General features: G+C 33.5%; 1 protein-coding gene across 1 annotated transcript; it reads right to left on the reverse strand.

Moving 5' to 3' along the window:
- Positions 1-9,094: 9,094 nt before the first annotated feature.
- Positions 9,095-11,678, reverse strand: LOC108464560 (homeobox-leucine zipper protein ATHB-13-like). Its single transcript, XM_017764915.2, has 3 exons — positions 10,912-11,678; positions 10,429-10,805; positions 9,095-9,874 (listed from the first exon to the last, which is right to left on the reverse strand). Exons 1-3 carry the CDS (start codon positions 11,036-11,038, stop codon positions 9,515-9,517), a joined length of 864 nt encoding a protein of 287 aa, XP_017620404.1. The 5' UTR covers positions 11,039-11,678; the 3' UTR covers positions 9,095-9,514.
- Positions 11,679-14,506: the final 2,828 nt, after the last annotated feature.

Raw genomic sequence — 14,506 nt, forward strand, 5'->3', positions numbered from 1 at the left:
CCAATTGACGTAGGAACTTGGCACGAGTGATGCACAAGCTTCTTGAACCATGAAAGCACGAAAAAAAAAGTCTAAAGCCTTAGAAAGAAAGCTATGGCATGACACACACTCTATTTTGAGCCATAGCAGCTCTTATGTTGAGTCATTCCTAAATGTGGGCCACAAGCAAGGATGATGTCAACAGCTGTATTTTGGCAGATTCTTGTATATTTTATTTCTTACTTGCACCCAAAGTATCGAGGGCATATCGAGCATAAAGTGCATACATTTTAGCCTATAAATAAGAGGCCTCTGTACACAAATGAAGGCATCAATCAATCCATTCACCAAACACAATTTTTAGTTTTCTTTTCTTTTATGTTTGCTTAGTCGGAACTTTTCTATTCCAATGTGAAGACACTTATGAGCGAAGATTACTCCAAGTCGTGCTTTGATATAATATCAATAAGCATTCTCTCTAGTCCTCTATTTTATTCTTTTATTTATATTTGGTTAGTTTGATCAACTATTTTTTGTGTGAATATTAGAATAAACCTTGTGCTTTATTCATATCTTGCATGATTAGTTTATTGAAGCATTTAATTAATTAATCAATTCAATTAATTAACAAAAGAATTATGGTTCATAATAGAATTAGTTGGTATAAATTATGTGTTTCTAAACACAAGGCTTAACAACCCTAGGAAGTTATCATAGGGGAGACGTGATCGAGAGATAAGTCTGTAACACCCCTAACCCGTATCCATCGCCGGAATAGATTTACAGAGCATTACTGGAGTTTACAGAACATTTACAAATAAATCATATTAATCACCATTCATTTTTTGAGATTATTCATAACGTCCCTTAAAATAGACCCTCGAGGCACAATATGAGCATTAGAATCGAATTAGGACTAAATAAAGAACTCTGAGAATTTTTCGCGAAACTTCTAAAATTTTTCAAGATGCAGGGCTCACACTCCCTTGTGGTCCAAGGGACATGCCCATGTGATCCTAGGAAACGCTCGTGTAACTCTCTGACTTACACCATCCGACCAGACACACACTCGTATTCCAGGTCGTGTAGCACACGCGGCTGACACATACGCCTGTGTCTCTACCCGTGTGCTCAATTTTGAGCATTCTGTTTTTCAATTTTAAGGTGCAGAGGACACATGGCCTAACCACACACCCATATACCAGGCCGTGTGTCACACACGATCTAGACACACGCTCGTATGGACGAAATAAAGCCATTTCTAACTTCATTTCTCACCCAAAATCACACCAATGACCTGTATTTAAACTCACATCCAAATACCAACCATTTTAAGCATTCAAATTAAGCAAACTCTATCATTCAATATGGCATATCATTACATGCATACATGTTTATAATCTTACCTTGGTATATTCCATATGACAGGCATAATTTGAGCAACCATTTAACATGTATATAGCTACCATAGTATGACATTACAAGTACATCAAAAACAACAATTACTAGCCATTCCAATGGTTAGGTTACAAACCACATATTTAAGCCATCGACAGCCAAGTTAGCCTATACATGCCATTATACCAAAATGATTTTACTATATATACCCAAAATAAGCTAGTCGATAGTGTAACGATGCTCCAATGATCTCTAACCTTCAGGAGCTTTCGAGCAATATAAAACAAGGGAAAATAAAATAGAGTAAGCATTACATGCTTAGTAAGTTCGTATAACGGAAACTAAACTTACCAATCCCATTTATTAAATCTAAGCATACAATATCATGTTTTCCATAAACTTGGCAAAATTGCCTAAAAACATGCATTCAATCAAACATGTTAATCACAAAATTTTCATATACATCAAGTAAACATAGATGAGCTCATTATGCAATATTCTTTCAAGACATTATTATTTCATCTCATAATTCCCTCATCATGCCAAGAGTTTTGTCCGTTGAATCATTGGAATTTCGATGGATTCTTAAGTAGTACACTCAAGGTGTACAATTCAATAACCCGTCAATTCTTATTCAAGAGTACCCATTAGGGCATTTAATCAAGAACACACTCTCGAGCTACATATCATATAACAGGATTACCAGTCCAGGCTAAATCCTTTGTGTAACATATGCTCAGAAGAACTCAATTAAAATTACCAGTCCAAGCTAAATTCTAATTGTAACATATGCTCGAGAGGGATTATATCAGGATTACCCGTCCGGGCTAAATCCTTTCTATAATGAGATTAATAGGATTACTCGTCCGAGCTAAATCCAGTCAGCAGCAAATACAAGATTTCATTTTATAAGCCAATCACATTTATCCATCGAAATTCAATATTCAAACGAGACTTTACCCTTTTTTCAACATTTTCGAACATGTAATCATTTCACACATTTATAACCTCGAGGGATATTTGATATGTATAACATGAGAGAGGCCCAACGATTGGCTGAGTGGTGATGCAACTCATCTTATCACTCAACAATACAACTCACACCATCTGAAGTTTTATATGTGTAGCCTCTATCACAGCATATGCCCTACTTAGTTGGGACATCTTTAGTAGCCATCATGGACAGAAGTTTCCAACATCCTGAAGTAGCAAGAAAATTGTTAAAGTTTCACTTAAAATGGGCCCATGATCGAATGAAGCAACAAGCGAATAAACACAGATCTGATAGGTAGTTTGAAAAAGTAGACTTGGTTTATTTGAAGTTATAAAAATTACAGATAGCATTCGATAAGGAGAGTAATGAATCGGAAGATTTCTCCCAAGTTTTTTGGCCCTTTCATGATAGAATCTCAAGCGAGGAATATAGCTTACAAACTACAGCTACCTCTAGGGTCTCGAGCGCATCTCAATTTTCATGTTTCTCAACTCAAAAGACATGTGGGAGGAATTCAGGTTCACCTTACTTTACGTATAGTGGTTGCTTATGGTGATTGGGCTAAGGAATTGACCGAAATCATTGACAGAAGAATGTTAAACTGGGCCATCATGTTGTGACTGAAGTATTAGTGGAGTGGGTAAATTCTTTTCCAAAAGATTCCACCTAGGAGCCTCTGCAGTAATTGAAGGAGACCTTTCCTCATAGTGATCCTTAAGGATAAGGATCATTTCGAGAAGGAGGTATTTGATACAGGTCAAATTTGAAATATGGAAAAAAAAGGGCAAATGATGCGTTTTAGTTTGAATTAATGAAATAGTGCACAACGAGCTTTAATGAAAATGGGGCATTTTGGTGTAACGTCTGTACCATTAGTTTTAACAAATTCTTAAACTATTTTTATTTATTTTCTTTTCCTAATATATTCAGTTGTAATTTGGGTGAGAGGTTAAGCAATCAGTTATCACAATTTTCATCAAGTCTCTCTTCTCTTCTTTCTTCTCCAATTTTTTCTATTATTCTTCCTTTGTACCTTTATTTTTTGGTTTTATCATTATCATATTTACAATTGAGGAAATATGAATAATTGCATTTTAGATTAATCTGACGAAGGACTTAGGTACTGATGGTAAATTGGAGTTCTTCTATAAAAAATATTGGGATATTTAGACCTATTGATAACATAGGCATTTTGAGATTTCTAAACTCTAGTTTCTTTTAAAAGAGATGAATGAACTTTGGTTTCCCTAGTTACAAAAGATCATATGCAAATCTCCTTATTGAGTCACAGACCCATTAGTTTGTGCAATGTCATTTAGAAGATATTCTCAAGAGCTATGGCTAATTTTCTCAAACTTTTTACTGCCCAACTCATCTCATTGTACCAGAATGCTTTCATACAAGGGCAAAATATCCTAGATAATGTTCTCTTACCAAATGAAATCTTACATATTGTTCAGAATAAGTGAAAAGGTCATAGGGTATTAGCAACCCTTGAAGTAGATATGTGTAAAGCATATAATAGGGTGGTTGGGAATTTCTTCTTCTAGTCACGGACTACATGGGTTCAAATGACACCGAGGACAGTTAGTTCATCAATGTGTTAACACCATGCCGTATAATATTTTAATCAATTGTAATTCTACGATGCCTTTTAGTCCAAAGAGGGGTTTGAGGTAGGGTGAGTCCTTATCACCTTATCTCTTTCTTATGGGCCATAATATTTTGTTGCTTATGTTGATGTGAGTAGAATGAAAAGGTGGGATTAAAGGTATAAGAAATATATAGTATCTGTCAATTTCACATTTATTATTTGCAGTTGATTTTTATCTTCTTCTTTTTTTCAATTCTCCATTGCAACATTGCAAAAATATTAAAGGAAACCTTAATTTGTATTGTAAGATCTTGGGGTTAATATTAATTGAAATAAATCATAATTATATCTAAGTAAAGCAGGCAAAGAACAAAGAAAGCATTGAACTTTGGGCATATTGGGGGCATAGAGAGTCCAAAGACCATGGAAGTATCTTGAATGCTAAATAGGGTTGCTAAAACAAGAAGAAACAATTCTATTAATAGACCATTGATCGTTTGCAAGCCAAAATTTGGGTGAAAATCTAAGTTGATCTACAAAGAGGAAGTCTCACTTTAATTTCGTCTGCCTTATCGTCTATTCCGCTCTATTCTATTACTTCCGCCTGAGCTCCAAATATAATAACGAGCCAGATGGAGAAAATATTTCAAGCCCTTTGGTGGGTCACTAAACTGAGGAGGGGAAATTGCATATGTGTGGATGGGATTGGATATGCAAACCGAACCATTTGGATGGTCTAGGCATACGAATGATGCAGTTGATGGTCAACGACGCTCTCTTATGCAACCAGGCATGGAAGTTTATCACGAAGGCATATTCATTCACATAATCAGTTTTTCTAATCAAATATTGTACAACTTAACATTTTTTTGAGTTCCAACCAAAGAGTTCTGACTCTTGGATGTGGAAGAGTATTTTAAGGGGTAGAGATTTATATAAGCCGTATCTTGATATACAATTCTAGAGTGGAGAGCAGGTGGCAGTGTTAAATAATGGTATTATTTACAAATAAGGATACGTACCAATCGCTAGGTATGCCGATTACAGCTCTGCAGGACACAAATCAACAAGCATGGGCTATATTGACAATGCAAAATCAATTGGGATCGCAATGGCAAGTTGAAATTAGTACACGATCTTTTTCAATTAGAGTTGGCCAAGATCAATATGTCTAGAAACTAGTTTCATTGGTCAGTTCAGTGTAAATGTGCGCATTGGGATTTATTCTTGTCGACTACCGCAAGTGAGGTAATACCGCAATAATGTTTTAATTGGAAAAGGCTATGGAAATTAAAACTTCCTTTTAGAGTACTTGAATTCTTATGGAGTTTCTGTAGTAATTTTCTATCCATAAGATCAGAACTTAGGAAACATCATATTATGTATGAAGCCAAATGTTTGATGTGTGGTGTGCAGGAAGAAACGTTAGATCATCTATTAAGACCTTGTCCAGTCGCTACGGCTGTTCGGTTTGGAACTAGTATTGGTATACAAGTAGATCGGATTCAACAGTCCAATGTGGAAGAATGGGTAACTCAGTCGGTTGGATGAGAGAAATAGCTTAGTTAGCTCTGTGGTATGGGTTAATTTTGCGGCAAATAAGGAAGCACGAGAATGAAGTTTGTTTTAAAAATGAGTGTGCAAATCCGTGTATTGTTATTCGAAGGGGGTTATTTTGAAAACTGAATTACTAAGGTTTTTAAAAAATGTATTGCAACCCAACCTTGAACTGTGAATAGCATAGGCCTGTTGATGTTAACTGCCACTAATAGAGTTTTGACAGTATCTAAAGCCTTACAAATGTGGCCAATGTTTATTGGTATAACTATTGTAGCGAGCACAATATCTCGGGGTTTTGGAGCGATATTACCTCTAACAATGAGAAATACACTTAGGACTGATAGTTTAAGTGTTGGGGGTTTTGAACAAGACAGACAACAAAGTAGCAAAAAGTTTAATATAATTTACTTGCTCACAAATATGCAACATGAAATGAAAAATTGATTTTCATTACGATTAATAAAACAATACTTGATTTTTATAGACAATCATCTTACCAAATACAATTAACACCACTAATCAACCTAGTAAATTATGAAATATTAATTGTATATTAAAATAAGCTAATCAAATAAATCATTTAACTATCTAAACATATAAATCTATCATTAAGTTTATTAATTTTAATCAAACTAAATTACATCACAACTAAAACAGAAAATATGTTATTACAGTATGAACCATTGTTATAGCATATATATACAAGCTGTATGCACTCAACAAAACCATTATAGCAACATGGTTAACCACTTTTCAACATTAAAGCAGTCTGGTCTTTTAATATTAAGACATGTTTTGTCTAAACTAGAAGCTCTGACAATAAATAGGGCTACTGTTATTACTAGGGATAAAAAAAAAAAAGAAAGCATTAAGTACTTCAAATTCAGTGCAGCGGAAATCGGATATTTGCCATCTTCTGAATTTAGTACAGATTTCGATGAAGAGCACGTATACTATCAAAGGAGATAGACAGATTAGCGCGCTCTATGGCGATGATTTGTGTTTCAGTTTCTTGACGTTAGCTTTACGTATTTGATTTTGTTGTGGTGTTGTGAATTGTACTTAAAGAAAAAAACCCATTACAAACATTTAAAAAATGCAGTAAATAATTAATAATCACGGACATGCAGCGATTGGAGGAATCCCCTTCTTTTTAATTCTATTCTTAATTATACCATCATCATTATTATTATTATTCCTAGTAATTGATAAATCCTTCCTCAAATTAAAAGAATTAAAACCAGTATGCACGTGGCCAGGAAACAAGCTTTACTCAACTAGCATTACCCCTTAAATTCTTAATTATTCTTTATTTGTCACTAAACATATTTTAAAACCACTAATCCATGTTGGCATTTGAAAACGATACTAATCAATTTCCAAGGTTTCCAGACATGTTGCCAAACGAAGATTATCTCAAATCTCTTCACATGATCCCATAAAAAATAAGAACAATATTTCAGATAAACTAATTTAAAAGTAAACTATCAAACAATTTTCTTACACATCTATTTGGGGTTATTGGCAAATTATAATCCCAGAATCTAAGAGTATTTGTATGATTTTCTGATCCATCTGTCTCCATAATTGTTTATGGAGTCCACCAAATGAAATTACATTGATTAAGTACTAGCTAATCAGCATTATAGGTTTTTCCTTATATGTTAATATATGTAATATAGGAAAGAATCCTATGCAAGCAAGGACCAAAACAAAATTGTTTTTTTTTTTAATCAAATGCCTCCGTTTCCAATATTTCACTTCAAACCCTAGTTGTACTTTTTCTTGTTTCCATGTGTTACACATTGTGGCCAACCCAAGTTATATAAAAAATTATTTGTTTAATACCACTGTACCACCGTGACATACAGATCATCCATCCTATTCGATTGCCACTAACTTATAAAAACGATGTCCATATCACAAACTGAAAGCAGTGAGTACAGTGACAAACTTGATGATCTTATCTTATCCACATATGAATCTGATGTTTCAATTCGGGCATAGATAGAAAAATAATAAGCTTAAAACGGTGAAAATAAGTTGTTTACAATTAATGTGCTACTAGGTTTCCATGAATTTCAATTGCTTATGATGATTAACGATAACATATACCTACTGATCACAAAATCTTTACATTATATTTTGGATTACATTTTAGTTCATCTATTAAAAATGGATAGAATAGTTCTTCCATTCAAATTTCACGGTCAAATGTTTGTTTTGGTGTTTATATATAAGGAATAATAATAAATATAGCCCTCAACCTTTACACATTTATTCAATTTGACCCTACTCTTTTATTAGAAATAAATTAGAAAATTTTGAAACTAATAAAGCTAAAGGGTAAAAAAAAGGCCTTAGTAACAAATTTAAAATATATATATATATAAATTAAGTGCTTTAAAAATTATTTAAAACCATAAAATTATAAAAAAATTTATAAAAATTTTAAAGTTATAAAATTATAAAATTTCATTAAAAATAACAATACAAACCAAATAAAAGTGTAGGGTCATTTTTAAAAATCTTGTTCCCATTGAATTTTAATGGGTTGATATTGTTGTTTTAATAATAAATTTATCATTTTTATGATTTTTAAAATAATTTTTTAATTTTGAAAATGTTTAATTGATTTTTTAATTTGTTACTAAGGTCTTTTTCCTTTAACGTTATTAATTTCAAAATTTTCTAATTTACTTTCAATAAAAGAGTAGAGGTTAAATTAAATAAATGTGTAAAAATTGAAGATTATATTTGTTATCATGTCTTATAATAAACACCAAAATAAATATTTAATGATGTAATTTTAACAAAGAGACTATTTTACTTATTTATCTAATATATAGTGATTAATTAATTTTTTTAGGCTAGAATCAACATTGTTGGTTTGGATCAACTGAGAAAAAGAAGTGATGTAATTGAAAATTACTTAACATCTGGCACTGAAAAGAAGGAATTGAAAGGAGGAGTAGTAGAAGAAGAAACGAAGGGAAAGGAAGGGGAGATGGAGATGGAGAAAAAGGAAATCATGAAAGTGGGGTAAAGGAGGAGGACTTTGTTGGATGCTAGAGAGTGGGTGACAGTAAGTGGGTCACATGAGTTCTATTAGTATTTATTATTTATTATTTTGGTTGCTGCAGCAATCAAAGACTCAAAATAAAATAAAATAAAATAAAATGAAAATGTAAGAAAGAGTGTTGGCAGTGTTGTGTAGCGTCAAAAGCCAAAAGGTGGGCTACATTGGCTTTTGGATGCCATTCCCTTGTTTGTCAGCACAAGATTTGCCATTGCCTACGTCCCCTTCACGAGGATGACGATTTTCCAACTCTCCTTGTTTTCTTCTGCTATTCATCTATTTGTCATCTTCTTCCCTTGAAATGTGTGTTGGATACTCTCTTTCTTCATTTTTTTTTTTACAAAGAAAGGGGATAGAATACTTTATAATTAACTTCGGGTAGATTTTGTTCACCATTAGTACTAGATGATGAAATCAGCTAAAAACATATCTTCACAAAAGACATGCATGATTGATTCCAAAGCAATAAACGAGAAAAAGAATAATAAAATATGGAACCAAGAGAGAATCCCCTTTTTTTATTGTTTTCATGGCCCATGCTAGGCTAGCTAGAGCTGCATGCTGCTGCAAACCAACTAGTCATCACCAGCAAAATTACTAAGTTATTATTAACTTGGATATTCTTCTCGCATTAATCTAAACTAGCAAACATTTCTCTCTCTAATAAGCCTAGCAAACCTGATATATATATATATCTATATAACCCAAAAGACACACTTTTATTCCTCCATAATTATCTTTTCAGCCCCTCCTGATGAAAAGTCTTAAACTGAATATAATTCAACTTTTATACACCACTCTGAAGGCACCAAAACATTCAATATTATGATTATATATGACCAGCAGTTTCCCTCTCTAGATCAAGAACGTTCCAAGTTTGACAGCATGGTCAATGAGTTCACACTATGAATCAATTGAAATGTGGTTGCTCAAGCCATGGCCAAAACCCAGTTTGATCTTCAATGGTGCAGAACATGTTGCTGAGGCTTTCTTCTTTAACCATTTGATCCATCTTTTGACATGGATGATGGTGATCAGGCCTTGACGATGAGGTTTGGAATAGTTGTGCAGCACCACCTGTTGGCCTAATGGATGTTGGGAAGAAGGTTCTGCTTGTTGGATGAGTAGATAAGGGGCTGTCAATTGCTGGTGTTCTTGAGATATCCAACTTCACATCTGAGCTGTTCTCACTTCTGTTACTGCAAGAACCTTCAGTTTCTTTATTAAGGTTGATAGACTCGGTTGGTTCTCTGCTCTTCAGTGTCATTATCTGCATCCATTCAAAGACAAAGAAACTAATAATACTACTAAATAGCCAAATATTCCCCTAGCTGCCTACTGTCGATTTTAATTAAGAGGCTGAATTTATAATTTGATACCAGTTCTATGGTCTTTCAAAATAAAATAATGAGACCATTTCCCAACCAAAGGAATTTATATTTATATATATATTTAAAAATGAGAGAAGATATCCCAGGTTTATTGTAACTTGAAAGAAAGATCCCTATTTATTGCCATGAGCTTCATAACAATGATTAATCAACCCATCATAAAGTATAGTAAACATGTGACAAGAAAACAGGTTTTGTTCAGGAAAGTACTGGCAGAAATAAGGTTCTATAAATCATGACACCCTAGAAAGTCAATAAAGCATGATCATAATAGAAGATCATAGTCTTCAAACTCAATTATTCAACTGTATACTCGATTGATGAAATGAAGCTTTAGAGCTTTTCTTAACATAAAGCAAGGACGACATGATAAAGAAAAAATAAAAACAGAAAGGTGAATGAAGACGTTTGTATATTTAGTTAAGATTATTACCTCAGCATGCAGCTTTTGGTTCTGAGCTTGGAGTGCATCATTATCTGCTTTGATCGCTTCGTACTGTCTCTTAAGGAGATCATAGTCTTTTTCGAGCTGCTTGGTTTTCCATCTAGCTCTTCTGTTTTGAAACCAAATAGCAATCTGCCTTGGTTGCAAACCAAGAGCCCTAGCCAGCTGCATTTTTCTCTCAGGTTCAAGCTTATTACCCAACTCAAAGTTCTTCTCAAGAGTCTTTACCTGCTCCATGTTAAGTCTTCTCTTCTTTTCTCCTGCCTGTGAACCATCATCTGATAAATCATCCTCCCCATTTGCTTCTTCGCACACATCTATCCCTGAAAATGACATTGATCTCTTCCCAAGAAATGATGCCACACCTAAAGGAAAAATCAAAATATTCAATCATATATACTTTCCATATATAAACTGCTAAACCCTTATTTTTTTTCTATTCAGTAGAGATAGAAAGATATAAAAAAATACCATGGAAGTCTTGGGGCGGGCAAGAAGGAAGCATTTGATTGATAGAAGTTGAGGGTTGATGATCTTCTTCATGAGGAGATTGGAGCATGAAATTTGCTGGGAAAAAAGCCATCCCATTGCAAGACATGACCCAGCACAGCAGTCAGGGGCTCAGGGCCTTAATAAGCCTCTATTACTACTAACAACACTCTATGTTCATCATCTGATGACTGTCATGCTGTTGTTCGAGGAAAGAAGGCTATGCAGCAGATCCTCGGCTCGGATTGGACACAAAGTTTAATGTGAGAAAAGCAGAAGATAGATTTGATTATGAAATAATAAGGAAAATTGGAATTTCTTGAATTGGAAGGTGGTGCAGTGATTTGTTAAAAGGGGATAGCTTATATACCTTATCAACTACTTGCAAAAAAAAGCTTTCTTTCTTGTATAATATATTTTCTGAGAGAGGGAGAGAGAGTTATGCATGAATGATGAATACAGTTCTGCTTCTCCTTATATCAGGATGGATTTATTTGATTAAAAAATATGTTTTCAATTTTATTTTCTTTTTATAAATAGGACTTCGCTTTTGCTATCGCAGATGGAAAAGATGTCTTTTTAAAAAAAAAAAAACAGTAAACAAAATTTCGTAAGAAGTGGTTTAAAAAAAATAGCAACAATTTTTGAAACACGCATTTGCTTGTTTAGGACAAAAGTGAGAAAAGAAAAAGAAGGCATAGTTAGAAAATTAAATGGGAATTGAACCTGGTAATAGTAATGTGATGCCTCCGAAAATATTATCAAAGAGTGATTCCAATACCATCCTAACTCCAATTATTTGAGGTCATTTTCATTGTATTGGTCTTTTTTTCTCTACCACTTAAGAGACAATGGCGTATTCATGTTTTAATAATGTGAACTGGGTGACTTAGAGAGAGGAAAAATAATATAATATACATAAAATAGGCCTAACAAAATTTTATTTTGTTTTTGTTTAAACAAATTAATTAAGAAGAAAAGCAAAGTGTTCATATGGGTGAAAAAGAGTTTAGGGTTTCTTAGAAAGAGAAAATTGTGATATTTTACGGTGTCATGGGTGTGTGAAGAGAATAAGAGTTGCTTAAGAGAAAAGAGAAATGAGTTGGATCATTCATGGATGATTAGATATGTTTTGGGGTCTAAAGTGAGGGGGATTTACAATGAGAGAAAGAGAGAGAAGGAATCTAGGGAATGGGTCCAAAGAGGGGGGCAGGGCAGGGACTACCACCTAACCACCAACAGGTATCGTGCATTAGGCCTCTTTCCCATCCATTATCCTTTTATCAGTTTCAGTCCTCCGTATTTGAATGCGTATCCATTTCAAACTTCTTTAATTTTTAAGTTTTTTTTTTTCCATCATCTTTTGTAAAAAAAAAAATGTAAGATTGAGAAGCCGAAACAAAAACTCCTGTTTTAAGGACCCAAGAAGAGCTGGTCTGTTTTGTCTTTGAGCCCCATCTGTCCATCTCTATCTCAATCAATGCTTTCCTTTCTTGCCTCATGCACTCACTCGTTTCATGTCCTATCCTCGTCTTCCCTTTCTTAACTTCATTAATATCACTCCACCTCACTTAATAATTGATACATGATCTCAAAAAAAAAAAAAAACCCAGAGTGTGAATTCGGTCTATGAACTTCCTAAACAAAATCAGGATATCTGATTAAACATGGATGCTTGATGCTTCCATTTTCATATGGATCAAGGGTGCCAGTCAGTCTTATTACGCCCCTCATCCAACTTTCACCATTCGATATATGGTTATAACCTAACCAACAACAGTCAAATATGTTGTTGTCGTACCTCTATCCCTTCAAAAATCTCTTTACTGTTGCTATCCATGTCTTGTTTGATATATATGCATATTTTTAACCTTATTGAGCTGTGGACTTCATTTGAAGTGTAACCAAGTTTTTGCTTTCTTTTTTTCTATTTCTTATGTTTTCTGAATTTATAATTTTTTTTCGCTTGGCTTCTATTTATGGCTCCTACCACGATCATGACGATTCATCTCTTCTCTCTCTTACACCATTGTTTGCAAATGAATAAAATGAAGAAAATTCATTGGATGCGTAATTCCGAACTTTTTTTATCTTTTATAAAAATTTCGAACTAATTAAGGGACATAAAGTTGAAAGATTATATTGAATTTGTTAGGATGAAGATGTTTTGCATATGATGAAATTACATATGATGTTGACTAATGATTTATGAGAATAAAAAAGAGAGAATAACCTTTATGCTATATATATATATATATATATATTACTCAAAAATGGAGAGATGAATTTATGACATGACATAAGTACATTATAAAATGCAGTCACGTTAAAAAGATATAGTCGAGAAAGCCCTTTTCTTGTAACAAACATAGATAGAAAATCAGAAGACACCTTCACAATGAATTTCTTAATTGTTCAAAGGCCAAGAGAACCCACAAATTCTTTTAGCTTTTACCTCTTCTAAATAGTAACACAAAACACAAAATCTATCAAGAGAAATACAGCATTAATGTTGAGTAACTGAAACCCTTGTTCATGATCAATTACAGGAAGATATAATAAAGATATAAAGTAATTGATAACATGCAAAAGAATAGTACAAAATTACCTCCTGCCATGCACAATATTAAAATATCACCATTCTATTTCTATTCAGAAGGTGAAAGTGAATGAATTTACTGATTAACATTTCACCATTCTTTTTATTGTTTTTCGGTTTAAAGTTTAAATTCTTGAATAAATTATTTTGTGAAAGCAAGGAAAGAAAAATGGACAGGTAGGACCCAGGAAAAGAATTTAAGTATACAGAATATGGCCCCCAAATGAGGTAAAAATTTAGCCACATATAAACGCACAACTGCCACACAATTCGTAGAGGATGCAACAGCCTGCCAAAATTCCGTCTCGTCTTCCATCTCTCGATTTCGAAGGTTTAATATTGAGGATTTGATCTTGACGTTTAGGGTTAAAAAGAACTCCCACCGTGTCTCGCTGCTTCTTGACTTTATTATTATTATTATACCAAATTTTACTTTATTAACTGCGTGCTCATCTTTCATAAAATTGATGTAGGCTGGAATTATTGAAGTGTTGTCTGCTATAAAAATTGTTTAGGTTCAAATTATTGAAATGTTGTCTTCTGTAATGCATGTAGGCAGTTATTTGCTCCTCTTAATGATCCGCGAGTTGTACCAAAATTATTGAAAAGTTATTTTTTTTTATAGCAGAAGGTCATGAAGGATATTCGTTCGTTCGTTCATTCGTACATAATTAGAAACATCATTAATCATAATACAATCAATAGAGGGCGGGCAATCTAGCCAAAACATGAAAATATCCTTACACTCTAAGCCCATACGACTAGGACAATGTGTAACTTCATTACCCGAACGAGCAACATAAGAAAAAAAAACCAATGAGTCAAATAAAACATCCAAGTTTTTGACCTCTAACAACAAATGACCCAAAATAAACAAATCAAGACTATCATAATGAAGTTTATTAACCACTGAGACAACACCACTCTCAAGCATGGCATGACGAAAGCCCATCGAATGTGCCAAACACAACCCACCTA

The sequence above is a fragment of the Gossypium arboreum genome, chromosome 3 (genome assembly GCF_025698485.1).
Source record: "Gossypium arboreum isolate Shixiya-1 chromosome 3, ASM2569848v2, whole genome shotgun sequence".
Taxonomy (NCBI): domain Eukaryota; kingdom Viridiplantae; phylum Streptophyta; class Magnoliopsida; order Malvales; family Malvaceae; genus Gossypium; species Gossypium arboreum.

Coding starts and splice junctions, on each gene's coding strand:
- LOC108464560 (XM_017764915.2), bottom strand. CDS start 11,038: ATGTCTTGCAATGGGATGGCTTTTTTCCCAGCAAATTTCATGCTCCAA. Junction 10,806..10,911: donor CCCGCCCCAAGACTTCCATG/GTATTTTTTTAT, acceptor TTTTTCCTTTAG/GTGTGGCATCATTTCTTGGG. Junction 9,875..10,428: donor ACCAAAAGCTGCATGCTGAG/GTAATAATCTTA, acceptor GAATGGATGCAG/ATAATGACACTGAAGAGCAG.